This window comes from Ochotona curzoniae, unplaced genomic scaffold (assembly GCF_017591425.1).
Source record: "Ochotona curzoniae isolate NIBS_2020 unplaced genomic scaffold, NIBS_Ocur_1.0 scaffold_3208, whole genome shotgun sequence".
Taxonomy (NCBI): Eukaryota; Metazoa; Chordata; class Mammalia; order Lagomorpha; family Ochotonidae; genus Ochotona; species Ochotona curzoniae.
In genome coordinates, this window is record NW_024467106.1 from 42,563,035 (window position 1) to 42,585,587 (window position 22,553).

At 39.2% G+C, this 22,553-nt stretch overlaps 1 protein-coding gene across 3 annotated transcripts in view; it reads left to right on the forward strand.

Annotated features, from left to right (window-relative positions):
• SLC24A2 (solute carrier family 24 member 2) overlaps positions 1-16,974 on the forward strand; it is a 222,486-nt gene extending 205,512 nt beyond the window's left edge. For 2 of the 3 annotated variants that reach the window (XM_040962972.1, XM_040962973.1), the window contains 3 exons: positions 7,105-7,194; positions 13,085-13,251; positions 16,552-16,974. In XM_040962972.1, coding sequence (XP_040818906.1) covers positions 7,105-7,194; positions 13,085-13,251; positions 16,552-16,801 — 507 coding nt within the window. In that variant the 3' untranslated portion in view covers positions 16,802-16,974. The remainder of the gene's footprint in view (positions 1-7,104; positions 7,195-13,084; positions 13,252-16,551) is intronic. The other variant, XM_040962971.1, reaches the window with a different exon arrangement.
• Positions 16,975-22,553: the final 5,579 nt, after the last annotated feature.

Sequence of the window (22,553 nt, forward strand, 5' to 3'; positions counted from 1 at the left end):
TTCTGCTTTTATGCTTTACTACAGGGAGATCTGAGTATATGTAGTGATTACTTGCAGAATTTTTAGATAAATACATTAAGTTTTTTTCCTAAGTACACTGTGTGTTTTCCAAGCATGAAGAACTCTGTTTCAGCTTTTTGGGCAAATATTTACTATGCATGCATTTGATGACTATACATATTGAGTCTGTGTCTTTAACGATATAAAGAAACATAATCTATCACTTATATCTTTAATGAGCCCTAAATTAATTAATGAAAAAGGAATGTCCACATTTAGCTATAGAGAAAATTGTGCAGTTGTATAGTAAGAAAAGCTGGGCTTGAACCTGAGCCTCCCAGGCTCCAGATCATTTTCATTCTACTATACTGACAACAGTGTGTTTTTCCCAAAACCTTACAACTGAGAAGCCTTGGAAACAGCACTTCTCAATTCTGGGCCCCTAATTTTCTCTGCTGTAAATAAATGATTGGAAAGTTTCTAAACTTTCTGCAAATCATGACATTCTGTGATTCAGGACAACACATAACATCGTGATATTGAAAATTTGAAGTGGTCATAAATCCCATTTTCCCCAAGATAATTCCTGTTTGCTTTCAAAGCATGTTGAGTTGGGAAATAAATTGTATTGGTACCCTCTGCATAGATCGCGTCAAGTGAAAAAAGCCATCCCAGTTGATAAGAAAACCATTAAGACACTCCTTGGTCATGCTTGGTATAGAAGGACTTCACTGTATTTTATTTTGCATCAATTATCTTTTATATGTAAAATGCCACTCCAACCTTAGAGTATTTTTAAAAAGCAATGTTAGCCAGCAATTCTATGAAATGGCATTTTGGACTTTGCTCAAGTGAGTAGTTCTTTTGCTGGTCTCGGTGAGCATCAGTCATGTAACTAAAAACTGATTGGAATAGGAATATCTCGGCTGGACTAGCTTGTCTCTGCTCCACATCATCTCTTACACATGCTGACTGCAACTTTTCACATGATGGCAAACTGCAAAGACCAATGAAAATGAAAGCTACCAAGCCTTCTTGAAATTTGCATGCTGTCACTTCTATCCCATTCTATGGTCAAAGCAACTCATAAGGTCAGCCTAAATTCAAAGAAAGGGGAAATAAACTTGTTGATGGAAGGACCAATAAAGTACCATGGACATTTTTGCAGCCTTACCATACACACTACATGCCTCCACAAAAGCTTCTTGAGAAAATATTGAGGGAGATCAGAGAAGAGAAAATGGTGAACCAGTAGATACTTGCTACTCTTTAACGCCTGGTAGCTCTGCCTCTTCAGTAGGTTTTGAATCACCCATGAAGTGAGCACTCCAGATTTCAACACCTAGAGGCAAATATCATTTTTTTACTGTATAATACTAGTTTCAGAGTAAATCATGATTTTTAACAGTATACTACTAGTTTCAAATTGTATGGCACTTTCATTTGTTTTTGCTTCCACTTCATTTACATATAAATTATGACAGTGTTCATGCATACATTCAGCTCTGATCCATATCTTATAACTTTCTTAAAATACTAGCTTTGTTTAAAAAGTGGTAAAATGTAAGCTTCAGTGACAATCATGTATTTGATGTGATTTAAAATAATAAATGAAATAAAGATCCAGAACTTTTTTCCTCTCATGACCCAAGATAAACATTTTTACCAAATAGGAATGCATCTAATGAGATACTAAAACATAACCATTAGAACCTGAAATATGTCTGAGAACTCAGGTGGATACTTTGAATTTCTATCATTCACAAAGTTATAACTATTTAGCAAGTGTCTACAGTATGGTATGCACAATTCTAGCAAGGGAAAAGTAGTCATTAAGTAAAAGATGTTGATATTCTCCCCCATTTTGATGATTAATAAGTCAGAGATCAAATAATTCATCCAGGGGAAAACTGTTGACCATTTTTTTAATGTCTCTCTTTTTTTAAAGATTTATTTTTATTTTTATTGCAAAGTCAGATATACAGAGAGGAGGAGAAGCAGAGAGGAAGATTTTCCATCCATGCTTCACTCCCCAAGTGATCGCAATGGCCAGTGCTACACTGATCCAAAACCAAGAGCCAGGAGCTTCCTCAAGGTCTCCCTCGCGGGTATAGGGTTCCAAGGCTTTGGCCCATCGTCAACTGCTTTCCCAGGCCTCAAGCAGGGAGCTGGATCGGAAGTGAGGCCACTGGGATTAGAACCGGTTCCCATATGGGATCCTGGCACGTGGAAGGCGAGAATTTTAGCCACTAGGCCACTGCGCCGGGCCCAAATGTTGGTCATTTGTAATCAGACTCGAATGGTAGTCATGTTAACACAGTTTACATTTATATTTAACGGGTGTGTTTCTGGAAACTTTGATAATTATGTATATCCCAAGAAACTTTCACAGTGTAAGTAATGTGTAAACTATATTTTAATTTGTGAAATTAGATAACATCTACTAACTTTTCTCAAACCAAGTCAGCATCATTCTGATGTTCTAAAAGCTTCTAATGAAAACATTAGCTGTCAATTAATTTCACTGAGAACAAAATAGCCAGCACATGGACACAATTCAGCTTATTTTCTAATGAACGTGAGGCATGTCCCAACAGATGTCAGGATGAGCCACCATTGTTAGCTATAAATTGACATAGCAGACCTTGGTTTAAGCTATTTTCTTCCTTCCAAAGAGGATGACAACTAAATAATTTTACAGAAACAACAGGACAGTGATATTTAGAATGAGTCTATAGCATCCAAATAAGGGGAACAGTCCAGAAAATAAGAAGATAAGAAGGAATTGCCCAGGTGATGAGATTGGAAATGGTAAGGCATTTCGACAAAGAAACACTTAACTGAATGACTGATACATGACGAGACGACACTCCTCAAGCAGAAACAATATGGGAGATTGGATGAGGCAGATGGCCATACAGCTGGGAATCCTAGTCTCTATTTCTGATGCTTTTTTTATTTTCTGACATTCAGAACAGAGCTTAGTATTATGATGATCATCATTATGTCCGTGTGCACATATTTTGAGCATTACTGGCCTTGTTTTTCTTCAGAGTCATATAACCTCAATGTTAGGAATATGTGCCATGCAGACAGGCAAACCTGGGTTTGAATTTTATCTGTAGTTCAAGATCTAAGCACAAAATAGTGGCCAGGTTTTATCTATCTATCTATCTATACTGAAAATTCACAAAGAAAAAATATTTTTACCAAATTTTTTCAGTGACATCCCCATGCAATATTAGGTACATCTTGATGACCATTAATTTGTAATTAGCTTCTTGGTTAAGAATCATGAATCTCAAATATTGAATTATAGAGCCTTTTTCATTAATATTTTCATTCAGTTTAGTTTCTTTCAATTCTTCATCTGAGATCTGCTTCCTACCTTTTGCTGGGAACATTCTATAGCTCAGTGATGATACTGTTCAGATGAGAAATACATTAAAATTATTTTTTGTGACATGTGAAGACATTTCAAAAACACATGCAAAGATATAAAAGTAAATACAATTACACACTTAGTGGATGAGCTAGAAATATGAAATGAGGATGCTCCTAGGATATCCAGCACACATACCACGCACAAATTTTAGAATCAAGAACTGGTTGCTGTCCATCTTCCATGTGGCCCCACATGGCAAGAGAAGCACTGCTCTTCCCTATACCAGGACATGTCTATGAGACATGAAACCATCTTCATACTTAGGATCCTCTTACAGTGACATGTCTGGAGGAAAAAACGGAAACTTTAATCAGTCAAATGTCTTGCCTGAGAAAACTTGATCTGCTAGAACTGGCTTGGGAAATTTGACCTCCAGAATTCAGCTGAACTCATAGCTTCAAAGAAATTTGCTTTCAGAAGGTTTCTATCTCCACTTTGAAAAACAATACCCTTTTCTTGCTATTACCTATTAAAATGCTGAGGCCACTTAGAGGGATCTCAGTCCTTGTTCAAAGTGTTTTCCTTGTTAAAAAGTAAAAGGAGGAGGAGTGTGGAAATATTTGAGAATATGGTTTTGGCCATGAACTGTGTCCTGATGCCCTCTTCCAATCTAATAAGCCTGCTTGTACTTCCAGACATTCCAACGAATGATTGGTCCCAAAACCAGCCATCATTTAAAAAGAAGAATGATTAGGTTTTTGTAATGTTTAAGAATCACATGAACTATACTAAAAATATTTATAGAAAACAGCAAAGGGAAAATAGATTATTTCATAGCAATAGAGACTATGTTCACTTAACAATAGATTTTCAAAATATTACTGTGAATAACTTTATCTTCTCCTTTTAATGAAACCCTCAAAAGCATGGCACAAACTGTTCTGCATGACTGCCCAAGGTCAACCTTTCAGACAATATAGATTGCTTTTATCCAAATCAACTCTAGGATTAATTTATCCAGACAAAATTGGATGCCATTATCAAAGAAAAAAAGGAGAGAATGTTCCTCAATATGGAAAGCTTTTGAAATAAAGTGTTTGGCAATTATAGGTAAGAAGCTCTCTGCTAGCATTTTTCCATGTGAGCCTGTTTTAAAGGACTCCCAATTTTCCACAAAAGCTGTCAACAGAACACCGCTCCAGTGCAACCCTAGAGTTCCCTGTAGTGGGCTCGAGCAAAAAACATTGCATTTAGAAAATCTGGTTTTTGACTGATGTTTCCAGGAAACTGAAAGTATACACACTATAAGCATAATATTGTATAAAGTCCAGTACCTGGAGAAGCACTGGACATAACACAATTTGAGGTGGAGAACAGGATGAAAACAAATCACAAAGAACAATGTATGGCTTTCCCTCTGAGTGGCAAAGAGCATATTTGGTATCTCTGCCTAAGTCAACTCCAGTTGCATAAATGGTTCAAATGTCCTGGAGATTGCCCATCATCAGGAATCTCTAGAAGCCTCCATGGTGGCTTTCCTGATAAACCAGTCTTTTCAAAAATAATCCTTCCCACCCCAACCATGAATAGACTAAGTCAGCCAGTGGAGTCTGAATAGGCTTCATCACGATTGGAATGGCGAGACTGGCAGCAATTCAGACCTGTTGAACTATCAAAACTGCTTGAGCAGGACCCTCGAAGCATGCCTCACATCGGGGACCTGGGATGGGTGGGAGGCTGGGTGGGGCTTTTCCCTTTGTTTCTCCCCTAAACCCAGATACACGGGAAAAAATGATAATATTAGTGTGGAAACAATGGTATTACCCACTTTCCTGTAGCCCTTGACCCTTTGTACCCTAATCAACTAGGTAAGATTATTAAAAATAATAATAATAATAATCCTTCCCATTTCTGTTCAATGTAATTACTAACATAGGTTTTTGGCATATGATTATGAAGACACATGGTTTGCAAGCAGCAGAAACTGGTTCTGATGAAGTTGTAAGCAAAAGGAAGTGAGGGTGGATGAAGGAAGGAAGAGAGGAAAAAGAAGGAAGAAGAATATAGAGTAGTTAATAGATCATAAGAAAGATAGAAATCCAGGTAGCCTAGCATGGTAGCCTAATAGCTAAAGTCTTCGCCTTGCATGTGCCAGAACACCATATGGGCGCTGGTTCATGTCTCAGCTGCTATACCAGTTCCCATCCAGCTCCCTGCTTGTGCCTGGGAAAGCAGTAGAGGATGGCTCAAAACCATGGAACCCTACACCCACATGGAAGACCCAGAAGAATCTCCTGGCTCCTGAGTTCAGATCAGCTCAGCTCTGGCTGTTGTGGCCACTTTGGGAATGAACCAGTAGACAGAAGATCTTCCTCTCTGTAAAATATGACTTTCCAATAGAAACAAATGCTTAAAAGAAGGAGGAAAAGGAGAAGAAGGGAAAGAAGAAAAGAAGAAGAAGGAGGAGAATGAGGAGAAGAAGGAAACAAGGAAGGAAGGAAGGAAGGAAGGAAGGAAGGAAGGAAGAAAGAAAGAAAGAAAGAAAGAAAGAAAGAAAGAAAGAAAGAAAGAAAGAAAGAAAGAAAGAAAGAAAGGAAGGAAGAAAGAAAGAAAGGAAGGAAGGAAGGAAGGAAGGAAGGAAGGAAGGAAGGAAGGAAGGAAGGAAGGAAGGAAGGAAGAAGAAAGAAAGAAAGAAAGAAAGAAAGAAAGAAAGAAAGAAAGAAAGAAAGAAAGAAAGAAAGAAAGAAAGAAAGAAAGAAAGAAAGGGAAAGAAACAGAAGATGGAGGCGAAAAAGGAAGAAAGGAAAGGAGAGAAATGAAGCTCTCTTTAGGAAATTCCATTCCAGGAGCTGGCATAGTGGCATAGCTGGCAAAGCTTCCACCTGCAACACCAGCATCGCATATGAATATAAGTTCAAATCTCAGCTGTCCCATTTCCAACCCAACTCCTTGCTACTGCATCTAGGAAGACGACCAAGTCCTTAGGCACTAACCCCAGGGTGGGAAATCTGGAAAAAGCTTCTGTCTCCTGCATTTCCTTTTGCCCAGCCCTGACTATTGAGGCCATTTGGGAGAAGAACAAACAGATAAAACATCTCCATGTCTCTCCCTCAGTATATGTAATTCTGCCTTTTAAATCAATGGATTTTTATGAAAAAGTTCCATCCCTGAAACTGGCCATGTAAATATTCAGCTCCAACTAAATTCACCTTTCCAAAAGAGAATTTTATTGTTCTAGTTTATCAGGGTAGGTATGACCTGTTGCTTGTTAATCCTCTGAAGATTTAAGAAATGGAGAGAGAGAGAGCCCAGCACAGTAGCCTAGTGGGAGCAGTCCTCACCTTGAATGCATCAGGATCCCATATGGGCACTGGTTCTAATCCCAGCAGCTCTACTTCCCATCCAGCTCTTTGCTTGTGGCCTGGGAAAGCAGCCAAGGATGGCCCAAAGCCTTGGGTCCCTGCACCTGGCTGGGAGACCCAGAAGAGACTCTGGGCTCCTGGCTTAGGATCAGAACAGCTCTGGTCGTTGAGGCCACTTGGGGAGTGAATCAATGAGAGAAAGATCTTTCTCTCTGCGTCTCCTTTTCTCTATATCTGACTTTTCAATTAAAAAATAGAAAGAAATTAGAGGGCTGCATTTGGCAGTGTTAGTTTTGAACTGTCAGACTTATGTCAATTAGTGACATTGACACTTGCCTCTTCCTTCTTGTTTTTCAGTCATCAAGGAAGTTTTTTCCCATCACCTTCTTTGGCTCCATCACCTGGATTGCAGTATTTTCTTATTTAATGGTCTGGTGGGCACACCAGGTAAGACTTTCATAGTGACTGCCTGATTTTACCTGGTCTTATTATTTATCAGCTGGCTAATCAATATGTTTGCTTTCCGAAACTGTCCCAACAATATTGGATGTGACACAGGCAAGTTACACTTTGTGAGAATAAAGGAACTTAATTATTTAACATTTTGTGGTCTCCTAGCCTTGCCAAATCAGGATAGCCCTTGGACAGCTGTAAGGAAGAAAGGGAAACTAGTGGCTGCTTGCCCTCAGCCAGCCCAGCACTGGGAGGAGTTTCTGGCTCTTGATGTGTGGTGGAAGTTACTTTTCTCATGAACAATCATCACCTCATGCTCTCCCCAGTGTTTCAAAGCTGGCCCTTAGAAAAGGGGCTGGAGATACGATCACCTCTTTAATGAGTTCTAGCTTAGAAAAATTATGTTTCATTTTTACCATTCTTCACTGAATAGCAGTCACAATGCTTGTTACAAGTATGCATGCTCATTCATCTTTATTGAAAAACACGAGTGACAAAATTCAATATAAAGGCCTCTCTCTCTAACACTAGTAACCATTCTCAGGTTAGTGCTATACTACGTTCTGGTCAATTCATGTTGTCTTGTCTTTATAATCTCAACAGTGGTCCTTGCAGACAGGTTCCAATTCAATGAAAGGGGTGCCATTCTTATCAACACTTGACAGGTAAAGGAGTTAAACTGATTAAAAAAAAAATTACTCAAGATCACATAGGTAGTGAAGTAAGATTCTTACCCAGAACTCTACAATCCCAAAACACATGCTTTTAATCTCCATTCTAGACCACACTAATTCCAAGATATCTACTTGTATCCTTTATTTAATATAGACCTCAAATTATTATACTTTTAATATAAATAAGACATAGAAAATTAAATAACATAAAAAGCATATGTGGGTAGACTTTTAATAAACTGTGCTAGAAAAAAATCTGATTTGCACCTGCCAAAATAAATTTATTTAGATACTTCATACTGTACTTAAAGTTAACTCAAAGCAAATAACAGTTTGAAATGTAAGAGGTAGAGCTAACAACATTATAGAGGAAAACATAGGAAAAAATCTATATGAATATGATCCAGGAAGGGTTTTTCTTTTGTTTATTAGCAAAGGACAAACCATAAGAAAATTCTGTACACTACACATCAACATTAAAATACTTGCCCTTATAAATGAAAAGGAAAGCCAGAGCCTGGGAGAAAACATTTTCAAATAATATTTATCTGATAAGGCACTTATATCCAGAATATAAGTTCTTTTTTTATTATTAATTGTACTGCATTATGTGACACAGTGTTATGGGCACTGGGATTCCCCCCACCCCTCCCCGAACCCTCTCCCCATGGTGGATTTCTCCACCTTGTTGCATTACCACAGCAGAATATAAGTTCTTAAAGTTCTTTAGTAGAAGTGTAACATCCTTGAATATCCTAGTATTTATTATCAGAATAGATTTTCCCAAAGAATATATGAAAATAGATGATAAACAAAATATGCTCAATATTTTAATTAATTATTTTAATTCATTAAAAAGTTTATAAAATAAAAGCAAAAGAAGATATCACTTACATCCACTAAAATTAGTGTAATCGGAAAGACAGAAACTAAGAAATGTTGCTGACAATGTATAGGAATCATAACCTTGGTATATACTACTGGTAGGAATATAAAATAGTGAAGCAATTTCAGGAAAGAGTTTGGGAATTCTGCAAATCTTACACACAAAGTTACATTTTGATCCAGCAGTTCAGCTTCTAAGAGTGCACATAAGAGAAATGAAACTTATGTTCAAAGGAGCCTGTACTAAGACATTCATAGTAGCAAAATTTGCTAAAAGTCTAAACAATCGAAATGTCCATCAGGTGATCAATGAATAAGCAAAATCGGGTATATTCACACAATAGAATATTATTCCACAATGAAAAAAAATGAAATATTACCATATTCTACCATGAATGAAACTCTAAAATATTATGTTTAGCAAAAAGCCAATCAAAAAGGCCATATTCCACAGGATTCCATTTTAGGAAATATCCAGAACAGGATAATTAGTGGAAACATAAAATGGATTTAGAGTTGTCTAGCATTGGTAAGGTTGGATGAAAATGGGCAAAGATAACTAATTGGTTTGGGTTTCTTCTGTTGAATGATGAACTTCAAAACCTACATTATGATGATAGCTGAACAGCTCTATTAATATTAAAACCCATTAAATCAGGTCTGGTGTTTCAGGGCAGTGGATTAAACTACCACCTGTGATGCTGACTTCTTGTACTGGGGGTGCCAGTTTGGATCTCAGCAGCTCTGTTTCAAATCTAGCTATTTGCTATTTGCTATTATGCCTGGGAAAGCAACAGATCATGGCCCAAGTGCTTGAGACACTGCCTCCCACTGAGAGTCCCAGAAAGAGATCTGTGTTCTGGCTCTCAGCCTGAACCAATCCCAGCTATTGTGGCAATTTAGGGGATGAACCAGAAAATGGGGGATCTCTCTCTCCCTCTCTGTCACTCTGCCTTTCAAATAAATATTTTAAAAATACCATCTCATTATACAAATGTATATCACATAGGTTAAATTTCATGATACTTGAATTGTATCTCAATGGACTTATTTTAAAATAACCATGTTTGGATATTCCAGCCATAGATAAATGTATCCTTGCCAACTAGAGCATTCTTGAGGTGTTTTACTTTTCATCTTCATGTAATTTTGGTTACAATCTCATGTTTGCCATTATCTATAAATTTATTTCTGGCATTGTAAATTCCAGGAACACCAATAAACCACAGCATTTTGTTATAAAAAATATATAATAATAACCATGGGGCTGGCATGATGATGTAGCCGACTAATCCTCCACCTAGAGTGCTGGCATCCCATGTGGGCACCAGTTCATGTTCCAGCTGCTCTTTGTTTATGGCCTGGGAAAACAGTCTAGGACAGCCCAGATCCTTGGGTCTTTGCAACCACATGAGAGATCCCTGGGTTCTAGCTTCAGATCAACTCAGCTCTGGCCATAGCAGCTATTTGGGAAATAAATCAGCATATATAATTTCTTTCTCTCTTTTCTCTCTCTCTCTCTCTTTAAATCTGCCTTTCAAATAAAAATAAATCTATCTTTAAAAATAATAATCACAATACTACTTCACAGTCACAAGGTTCACTAAAAAGAAAGTAACAAACAATATCATCTGTTGAAGTGGATAAACAAAAACATGACTGCTTACAATGATGAAAAATTACAGAACTGTGCATATTTCTAAAGTGTGGGTAATTATTTCTACATGTAAATTAAATTTAGTTTTTTACCAAAGAGAGAGAGAGAATATATAGCTTAGCTTCTATTGAGAAATGTTGACTGATATACCCAGAATCCTTCCTACAAGATATTTCATACTATTTCTGTGTTAGATATTTTACTGACATTGGACTTCAGATAAGTCTTCCTGGATATTTCCAAAACTTGTCGGGCCCCTGAGAAAGTTCTCATTGCCTTGGTATCATGAGTTTCGACATTTATCCAGAGGAATTTGCTGCCAACGCCTGGCAGAAATCACGTCAGGGAGCGGGCTACTTTGGAGCCTCCAGATCTGCAGACTGAAAGGATTGTTTATGATATAATGGCTTTTCAAATAATCAACTTTTATTCTTTTACATATTCTTTTGGCCTAACAAAAAGGTAAAACCATCAAGGAACATAGTTTACTCAAATAGTGTATTCCTGTACAAAACCCTCATTTACCTTTTTTTTTTTTCATGAAAATAAGTAGAAAAACAAGCTACTGGAGTGATCTGTTTATTTGATAGGTTTTTAAAGATTTATTTACTTTTATTGGAAAGACAAATTTACAGAGGAGCTACAGAAACAGAAAGATCCTCCAGCCTCTGGTTCACTCCCCAAATGACCCCAATGGCCAGAGCTAAGCCAATCCAAATCATCCTCTGGGTCTGCCATGCAGGTGCAGGGTCCCAAGGCTTTGAGCCAGCCTCTACTGCTTCCCCAGGTCACAAGCAGAGAGCTGAATGCAAAGTGGAACAGCTCTGACATGAACCAGCACCCGTGTGGAATGGCAGCACTTGCAAACAGAGTATTAACCGGTTGAGCCATCATGTGTGCTTCGGCAAATAGATTTGGAGGGATCACTATGTACCAGGCTATGTTCCACAAATTCAAGACACCATACTGATCAGAGCAAGGGTCAGTCTTGTATCACGCTTACTTTCAAATGGAGAGCAATGGATTTGCATACTAAGGCAGGCGAAAAATGAAATCAGTCCACCAAGTTCTGAAACAGGCATGAAGAAAAACTGCCCCCAACCATACTTTAAAACTAGTAGGAATCAAGCCATCCCTTATCAGTCTCAGTCCCATCTCTACTTCCAGTCTACCTTCCTGATGGTGCATCTGGGAAGCAGCAGATACTCGCCACCCAAACAGGGTTCCTGAAAGGAGTTCCTAGCTCCTGGACCCAGGCCCAACTTTGGCCATTGCAAACATTTGGGAAGTGAAGCAGAAAATAGAAGATTCTCTCCACACTCCACTTCTATCTCCCTTTAAAGCTTTTTCTTTAAATCTTAGTTTAATTAAATTTATACTGTTTCCTTAAAATCTTTATCCTTTATACTATTGTGGACTTTTAACATTTTTTGTTGCGGGGGAAGAGAGGGTGGGAAATACGGGACATATTCTGGTATGCTGTTGGAAATTAGATGGAAAGCATTATCTCAAAAGTTTTCACAACTTTGGATTCACATCTCCAGAAAATACTTCTAAAAATTAAACTTTTAAAAATCCCAAGAAAGCAAAAAGTTAAAGGATGAATCTTCCCTAGGACTTAATGCCACTTATCAGGCGCTCATTCCTCTGCAGCTTCCCTGGCTCAGTCATAGAAAACAATCATATAGAGGCTTCACTCTATCCCCACTTCGCCCTTTTGTATTTAAGATTATCTGCTTGGGAGAGTCCCATCCTGCCTTGGGCACCACAGCTGTGCCCAGGTTAAGGGAATAGGGGGGTCTATGCCAGAAGGCCTGGTGGGTATCCAGGTCCCAGGACCTTCCCTGGAAGGAAGACCTCCACCTTGAGGGGGAGGAAGCTACTCCTGCTGAGGCTTGTTCCTGGAAGTCCCTCTTGGATTCTTGCTGTCAGTCCTGGTCCCCCAGGAGAGGGAGGGACTGTCAGGCAAGCAGCATGCAGTATCTTTGCTTTAGAGTCAGAGTCTGACGGGCTCCGTAGCTTTGTGGTTTGCTCAGGGTTCCTGGTGTATAATGGCTCAATGACTAAATCTTCACCTTGAGCAAGCTCCAGGATCCCATATGCCTAACAGTTTGTGTTTTGATGTTCCTCTTTCCATCCAGCTCTCTGTTCGTGGCCTGGGAAAGCAGTGGAAGATGGCTTATAAAGCTTCCCTACTGTTGTGCCAGGGAAAAACAGCAGAAAATGGTCTAAGTCTTTGGACCCCTGCTCCCACAGGGGAGACCCAGAGGAAGCTCCTGGCTGGCCCAAATTTGCTAGTTGACTGTTTAGGGAGTAAAGTAGTGGATGGAAGAGCTCTCTCTCTCTCTCTCTCTCTCTCTCTCTCTCTCTCTCATTCTCCCACTCTCCCTCTCTTTCCTTGCCACTGTGCCTTTCAAATAAATAAATCTGTTAGCGAGCAAAAAAAAAGATTATCTGCTTGGTCCTCATGTAGATGTTAGATGTTAGATGTCTGATCACTAAAGCATAACTTCGTCCATAGCAGTGATTGTAGCTTATTCATCTTTATGCTGTCACCGCTCCCTATAGCAAAGCCCAGAAGCTCTGAGAGAAGGTTGAATTCAAATATTTGTGGTTTAAGTGGTTTTAAATTTCCGATACTCATACTGGTCCCTGTGATGACGTTTAGGTTGGTGAAACCATCGGCATCAGTGAAGAGATCATGGGTTTGACGATCTTGGCCGCTGGGACCTCCATCCCTGATCTCATTACCAGTGTCATCGTGGCCCGGAAGGGGCTCGGGGACATGGCCGTTTCCAGTTCCGTTGGAAGCAACATTTTTGACATCACTGTAGGGTGAGTAGAGATTTTTGGAAAGGTGTGCATATCCTTTATTCCTGTATCCTTTGCAGAAGCTGTGAAGACATTACAACAAGATTCTGAACCCCAAACTCACCAATGCCAGCAAAAAGTCAGGACTGGGTTACCACTCAGTCTCACCCACTCCATTTTGCATTTTTAGAGAAGCTAATGAAAGGAAAAATCATCCCTACATAGGCAGAATCATCCCTACATACAGAATGAAAGATTGAAGAAATATTCTGAGAACTGAATTTACATGTATCTGCATTTACTACTTATTATGAATATTCAGTATTCAGGCAAGACTAAAACTCTCTGGTAATTTCAGTTTCTCTTTCTCTCTCTCTCTCTCTCTCTTTCTCATTCACTTTATTTCTACGTATAATTAATGTTCTGACAAGTCTCAGGTGAGATTTGGATTTTGAGGCAAATTGGGACAAAGATAGACCGAGCATAAGTATTCTGCTTCCCTTCTTGGAAAATGCCAGCTACCTTGGCATTATCATTTGCTTAGCTGTGCTAAAAAGACGTGCTTGGTCAGAAGAGATTTGTTTTTACAGTTAAGTAAATTGGAGTTCACAATGGGAGTAAACGCTGAAGTCAGTCAAATTAGGGAGTGGCACCTTTATTTCTACCTTCTCATCTAATTGTTAAGCAGCCCCAAAGGACGGCTCTCTGAGAACATCAAACAAAAGACAGAATCATTCAAAATCATTATGTTCCCATGAGAAAGAGCCTTTGCAAAGGGTTTTTCCACCAACATGATGCCCTAGCAGTGTTTTCTCTACGTGTGTTGCTGATGTTTATTTGTTTGCCTTTGTAGTAAAGCTTCCATTAAATTCAAAGGGTTTTTATTCTGTGTGAGTTCTTGATGAGAGATGATGTATAGCATATAATAAAAAAAGTTTGCCTACACACACATATGCATCATTACCCAACAGCTCTTTGATTTTTACTGAAGACTGATATCTGCCAAAAAGATTTTTTATACTCATTATATTGGAAAGTTTGGGGTTTTTTGTTTGTTTTTTGCTGAATCTTTCAATACATGTTGGTATAACTTCTGGAAGGATTCACATCAAGGAGCAATCTTATGAAAGTAATGAATGTGTAAAAATCATTTGAGAAACAGTCTTTGACACTTGAATTTGAGAACTTACTACATTGAAATTGCTTTCTCATTAAGCATTTACAATATCGTTCTTTGTGATACTTTGTGTTCTTTGTGATACAGTAAAAATCTGTTTCCCTACAATGTCTACATGTTCACTGTACACACACTTATATTCATGTAAGACACATTGCAATCTTTTCACTGCCATTTTGTAAGCTAAAAAAGATCTTCAGAATACAGAATTCACACAACGAGGTAATGAGATAGCTGGGAGCCTCAAAGAATCCACACCATCAGTGCCTGAAGGCCGATGCTGAGATGCTACCATCCAACCTCTTGAGCCCCAGATATGTCCCCTCACACTGCACATCCTTCTTCTCCCTGCTCCTTTGCCTGGAAAACTTTCGCTACTCTTCCAATGTCAACTCCAGTCCTGACCTCTGATTTCCATGGGCCTGACTGGGGAGCTTGTGCTCCTTTCTCTGTACATCACACTACGCTGTGTTCACCCACTAGACTGCAAACTCTTCCACAGCAAGAACTCACCAGTGCCTAGCACACTGCCTCAGGCACAGCAGTGTCATGACAGCTATTTGAAGAATTCATGAATGGAGATGAATAAATGCCTTGAATTGCTTAAGTTGTTCAAAGCACTATCAACCTCAACTTTACAAGTGTGTGGGGGGTAGGGGAGTATAGTTGGGAATTTTGAAAAAATAAAATAAATGAGTTTTGGGTCATTATTCCTCGTAAAGCATGGGAATTGTGGAAAAAGAGTTCCCTGGCCCATGTCCCTAAAAATGATTTTTATTTTTGTATCACCAGTACTTTCAGAGCCTCTACTGCCCTGTTCTGACTTTCCACTGCTTGCCCCCTCTAGATGAGAACTGAAATTAAACCTTGTTCCACAGTTGCCCCGTGGAACACTGTCCCCACAATGTCTACTGAAATAAAACTTGCCAGTCACATTTTAGTGGGCAAAACACTACAGTAATCACCACAAAGCAGGCCCATCAATCACTCTAGCTGCATGCAGGTTAACATGCACCCAATGGTGGCCAGTATGTGCCAGGCTCTGGGAATTCCAAGATGCAAAATGCACAGGCTCTGCCTGCACAAGTACTGTTTCCAGCAGAGGAGACAGGTTTGGGAACTCACTGCCCCCTCACTTTCATTATTTTCCTCCATGCTATTTGCTTTTACTTTGGAAACTTCACATTACAAAAAGTCACCTCCTCTTCCATGCCCCCAACACCATACCAAGATTGAACCTCCTTTATTCATTAGCCATGAAGACAGATCAGCCAGATGGATCTGTATTTCCCTAGCCAACTACCCATCACTAAGCTCAATGAGCAGAATTGGCTGCATTTTACCAAGACATTGAGATTTGCTGTTTTAAGCCTTTTTCCCAGCCATATTTCTCTCTTGGAGTCCCATTCAATACACATACAAATTTCACTTTTCCAATGTCTTTCAGAATCACCACTCTGAATGGAAAACAAAAGGTGTTATCATGTTTTAAACAGCAAATAAAAAGGAAACATATAAAAATATGTAATGCAATTTTCTTAAAGATACACCATAAATGCAAGATATTATCTTACTCAAATCCTTCAGAAATACCATTTTTGGGGTTCAAAAGACTGTCAATATCTTTGCTGGAATGAAATTCAGAGTTCTGTATTGTGTCACACTTCCCATTTTCATCATTTAATTTCACTTGCTTTGAGACCATTAAGTCATTACTAATCTCTGGTTAAAATAACTTTTTCCATTTCCAACACATTCTCATCCTTTTCTTGATTGGCCTTCCTCTCCCTCTGCCATATACAAACCCTCCAGTTTGCTTTTACAGGCCTGATGGTAATATTTAGCCCCAACTGAAAAGGAAGTGAAAAAATAACTTCAGATCAAATTTAGAAGTCACCCCTTAGAAATCATGTCTTTGCTGTTGTTCGAAGAAGAGATTCTCCCAGGAGTAGATAATGGTTTGTAAAATTTGTCCAACTTTCTTAGGTGATTTCCTGGCACAACTGAGCCGCAATCCTAGTACACCTAATAAAACATTTTAAAGGATAGATTCTAAGCTGCGATTACATTGTACACCTTCTTCAATATGTCTGCCTGTCTGCCCAGTCAACCCACCTCACCTTTGCTCCTGACTTTCTCCCCCACAGGCTCCCACTGCCCTGGCTCCTGTACACCATCATTCACAGATTCAAGCCGGTAGCGGTCAGCAGCAATGGCCTCTTCTGTGCCATTGTCCTCCTCTTCATCATGCTTCTCTTCGTCATCCTGTCCATTGCCCTCTGCAAATGGAGGATGAACAAAGTGCTGGGTTTCATCATGTTTGGCCTCTACTTTGTGTTCCTTGTGGTCAGCGTCCTCCTCGAAGACAGAATTCTTATGTGTCCTGTCTCCATCTAGCAGGAAAAGCCATATCTAGAACCAAGAGCATGGATTGTCCCTTGCCACACTGGGCTCTAGGCTCCTTGACCTCTTGAGAAGAGGAAGTTGGCACAAATACCTGAGTGCCAAGGATCCCTCCTAGGAAGATTTGAGGAGGGAAGGATTTGCACTGGACCCATTCACTTCACAGGCTGCTTCAACACTTGCCTACTGAAATGACTTCATCTAATGGACAAAGACAACTGTCAATAAGGGGCTAATCTCCATTCACCACTGACAGGTACTCCTCGCTGGTCGGAGGTACATGTATTCTAATGATGCAAACAAGGACAGAGCCTATATATATACATATATACATATGAAATATACATATTATAAATATACACACATGAACACACAAATCCTGCCTGTTACTGTACTATAACTCTCCTGCCATACCTATAGATTAATACATACATGTATACAGAGAAAGAAAAATTTATTTATATATATAAAACATATATATAGGTACAAATGCATATCTTTTCAGGGATAGCTCTAGTATATTTATAGTACCTATTTGCAGAGGGGCATCTACTCTCAGTCTGGGATTTACTTCTTAAAAGATAAACTGAATCAAGTGACCGAAGTAACATTGCTATGGCCTTACTAGGATCCTGAGTAGTAAAGTGGACAGTTTGAGAAATTGTTTTCAGGGAAGAGGGTTTTGTAGAAAGAGTCCATAGGAGCTCTGAATTGAGCCTTCCAAAACATTCCCACACAGAGAAGACTTATCTTCCTAACCCTCTGGGTAAATTATCTGAAACCTACAGGGTTGGTTACTAAGGACAGACAGAGATAAAACCCAGACTTAGTCAGACATTGGTGTAGGGGGGTGGGTATGTGGGATTGGGGTTTTGTTTTATTTTGTTTTTTTCTTATATTGCCCCAGCATGCAAGTAGAAAATATGACTGCAACCAAATTAGTGCTTTTCTATAACAGCACGACTATATAACTGAACCTGTATCATTCCAATGCATGTCCCATCATCATCCAAGAAGGGGAGCAAGTTTTGCTGTGATTGTCATTTAGACACATTTTGATGCTAAGGGCTCACATGCAGATGTCTGCCAAGAGAGCCTGGATGTATGATTAAAATATATTTATATCATCCAGCAGAGGTGCTCAGTGGGACCTACCACCTAACAGGAATGTAAGGACATAGTTCCTTAAAGCATTTTCTAATGTGGTCATAAAGGGCTTAAATGTCTGAAAAAAATCATTATTACCAATAGTACTAAATTAACTCTGATCCATATTGCTTGGGTTGAGCCAGTTAGAGATGTCTAGAAAGACTTCTGCGCACTCAGTGCACCCCCAGGAAGGTTCTTGAGTCCCACTTCTACCTGTGCCAGGACCAGAATTTGATTATGGCCCATGCAACATTCACATCTCTCCTATCTTCAGGACTGCATCTGTGACCCTTTTTAGTTTTTGGAGTATTCTAAACACTATATTTAGCAGCATCTTTATACCAGCTTTAAGGCAGTCACTCCAACATCCTGATATCCTGATTTTACATGGGATAGTTTCATTTCTTTCATTCAATACCACCAAGCTCTGTTTTGCACCTTATATGATTTCTCAGACCTATGTAAGTAGAAAATAAAACCAGACCAAGAAGGAAGGGTAGGGAGTTAGAGGCAAAATAATGTGATTCTAAAAAGCAGCGAGCTTTTAATTTTACCAAGTCATGCTTTCCTTAAAATTTATTGAAAAAGTAAATCAGAAACATCCCATCCTGTGAAAAAAATTAATACATGTATGGGGAACTTCACCATGTATGTTCTGGTATCCAGTTTATTTCATCACTGGTGCTGCCATGATTTTGTTGTGAGCACATATCTTTCGACATAAGGAACCAACATGCAGAACTCACAGCAGGATGAAAAAGGAAAGATGAACCAACAGCCTCAAGTCAGCTCAGTATTTCCTCCACAAAATCTCAGCTCACTCCACAGAACATGGTGACAATAGGTAATTGCCCATCATTGCTCTTCACTCACAAGTCCAAGTAGAGGTCCTAGAAAAGCAAGAAATTCAGAGTGCTGTCATTTGGGAGGCTGCCTTTCAAAGCTCCCCAGCTTCACAAGTTGGGCCTTTCAGATGTGGGGAAGATATTGTCATCTTATTCAATAAGCAGGCAAGAATTCCCTAAAATGTAAAAGAATAAGGACATGAACTTTCAGTTTTAAAACTCTGTTTTTCCTTTATGTTATTTGAAAGGCAAAATGCTGGTTATTACATGAAATCCATATGGACAGATTGCTGTTCAAAAGTAGATGACCTTGACTCAATTGCAGAGAGAGTGCGTAGAATCAAGACAATGTGCGGGACATGCTACCCTGTAATTAGTCCAGCATTTTCCACTTCTCCCCCTGCCTCCTTACTCCTTCCCACGCGTTCTTTGCTCACACCGAAGACTGATCCCAACAATCAGGGAGTGGTTTGCTCGTCTAGGAACCACGAGCTCCACTTCAGAGTGATGTAGTCTATAATGCAGAACTGCATTGGAGAAGACAGCTCTTCTCAGTGCATTTCCATCTCATTGATGCACTGAGTCCACAACAGCAATACAGACTCTCTGAATGGCACACAGACACCTTGCATTCCTTGCCCTTGCTTTCCCTTCAGTTATCCACCTGCAAGCAACTGGTTATGTGTTGGGTGAGGGTGAAATCAAATAAAAGCATGCAGAATGCAACAGTGCATCTCTAAAAGCATTCAGATCATTCATATAATCGTAAGAAAACTTTTCAAGCGATTTTCACAATGTCATCTCTAACACCTTTCCTGCATGCCAGTGTATATACATATATAAATATAATATAATAAGTATTTATATCAGATTTGTATGTACATGTACTGTATCACTTCCATCATCACCCTCTGACCCAGTCACATCCAAAAGCAATGAGCATCAAGTTTGCCAAAGTCTAAGAAAGAAAAGTCACACACCAACCAGAGGAAACATTTCTTCATGAGCTCATGCAGTTGTTTTGTTCTGTGTACATTTATATGCAAACATATACATATGTACCATATTCATCCTACCCCAAAATATATATATATTTTTACAGCCTTAAGGAAATGGCCAGCCATATCCCTAATGCCCATGTAAAGACAAAGAATACACGACAGAAAGGAAAATTTTTAACTGAGAATAACTTTATTTGCTTCCCTAGGACAGTGCATAAAATACCAAAAATTCAAAACTCAAAACTCAACAATTCACCTCCCAATCTAAAATAAATAAGTTGCTCTAAAGGGATTCCTTTTACTGAGAGCCATCCAAGCAGATCTTGATTGTTGTCACCATTCCTGTAGCCCTAAGCAGTGACAGGATACGAGAGACACTGGGTTAAACGGAGCATTTCCAAATGTCTTTATTCCAAAATTTCATCTGAGAATGCCCACACCATGTCCAGTTGCTCTCCAAACTTGACCAGTTCCTAATGAACTGGAGCTGGAGGTTACATGATGTTTAAGCATCTGGCAGGACTTAAACTGAATCAGAACAGAAAACCAGAAAGCATGCAGGGACTAAGGGGTAAGGTTGTTTATCAACTTGGCAGATGCAGCAGGATGCCTGATAGCCTTGTCCAGAAATTAGAAAAAGAGGCAGGAACTGTTTCATATTTAAAGAAAATGCTTTGCAAGACTTCTAGCAGGTGTCACCTGACAGGGACCATTATAATTTATTTTCTAAGGAAGACGTAAATCAGGTGGCTTGGAGCCCTTTCAGCAAAACACAGCTGTGTCACTGATTAGACATTTGATCACATTCATGCATATCCATTCCTGGGCAGGGAAAAAACTGGCAAACCCCACACCGTTGCTCACAGCCTTTAAATGCTTCTAACAGGGAATAGGAGGTGAGCTATAAAGGGAAGACCCTGATTCCCAGGCCACCTTAATGGAAAGTCAACCAAGGGAATGACAACTAGTAGAGCCGCTGATTACATAGAGTTGAAGAGGATGGGACTTGTACTAAGTGCTCTGCTGAAATTATTGCCCTAGATTTTCTGACATGGGTCAGATGAGCTTTCAAAATGTAAGTTCAAATATATAGAATGTGCTTCTTCCCCTACACCTATGCACACAGATACATGCACAATACTGTGAAGGCTTCCTTGAATTGGGAAGCTTATTACTCCTAGTAACCTGCCATATTATAGGTGTTAGGTCTATTCAGGAAGAAATAACAGGACACTCTTCTCAGGGTGATTTCTGAGAAATGAATTGGCCCCTGATAAGCATTAGATAGATGTTCACGCCTGCTAAGCATCTCTTACATGAACTCCTGATTTAATATGTTTAAAAACCACCTCCACAGCCCCTAAGCCACCCTCCTCCATGACAATATTGTCAATTAGTAGATAAGGTCTTATCATTAAGAAAGAGTTAGTAGGGAAAAAATAGAAGAATAAGGAAATAAAAGCAAGGAAAAATTCATTTGCTTTTACTAGAATTCCCAACAAAGCAAGTACCCCATAGACACATTCCCCTATGTCATTTAAAGTTAGTACCATCACAAAACTTTTATAAAGCAATTACAGGAGCCCACAAAGGGTCCTAGATTGATAAAAATGAAGGAAATCCTTTCTTGAGGTGGCCTAGGGAATTAGAAGTAACCGTCCCCCTCCTTCACTATCTAAATCTAACTTCTTGCCTCTGTATCTTTGGGTTTCTTTTTTAATTTAGCAGTCGTACATGCTTTGAAATAACAGCACAAAAGAAAAGTAATAAAGGAGACACAGCCAGCTCAACTCTACTACTTATTATTACACAATCATAATTTTTTCCCTTCACTTCGAGTTTTGGAACTGCACAAGCCATGTTAAGTCATTTCCAAAGGATTTGGACATCTATAGAAATCACAGGTACCAGCATGTTTGCTATACATAGAGTTCACAGGTTTTCCACCTCAATACCCCCAAGCAGCTTGTGTGCTGCCATTTTGCATGCCTCCCCGACTTGGAAACCTGCTTTGCACAGAACTCCCCTGAACTACACACTGGTCTCTAGTCTTACTAGAGACCATCTGTTAAGAAAGAGTAAGAAAGACACAAAAGACAAATGAATTCACCAGTCTGTTTGGGAGAGACAAAAACGACCCTGCAATTATGGCAGGATAGGCAACCAAATTTAAATGAGTTTAAAAATAGTGAGAGATTTTCTGGAAAATCCTGTTACCTGTTCCAAAGCACTTTTACTAAATCATTGATGGGCAAACTGGAAAATCCAAAAGGATTTTTCAAAAAAACAGATAAATACCTAGGTGTGAAGTGTGTCACAAGTCTGCATGGCTTCCACCAGATTGAATTTTATTAAGGCAGTTTGCCTATCCTGGCACCCTGATCCTAAAGCCAGCCCTCAAACAGGAAAGGCGTCCCAGTGGAGATGGCACTGGGGTGACTTCTCTCAGTGTTTAACTAGCATACATCAGAGAAACCTCCATCCAGATTCATCCAAGCCCCTCCGGTGGATGCAAATGTTTGTTGGTGTTGTTGTTGTTTTTCTTACAGAAAATAACTACACTTGAACACTCTTGGAGGTTACCACTATGTAACTGTTTACCTATTTTCATCATAATTAGCTTTAGTTTCTGAGGATTTTTTTTAATCCTCTTACTTTTTACGAGTTTTTTTGACCATGCTTCCTACAGATCTTAAATTATGGAAACTTGTGACTAACAATGATACAAGAATCAGAGCAGTGCTGCATTAC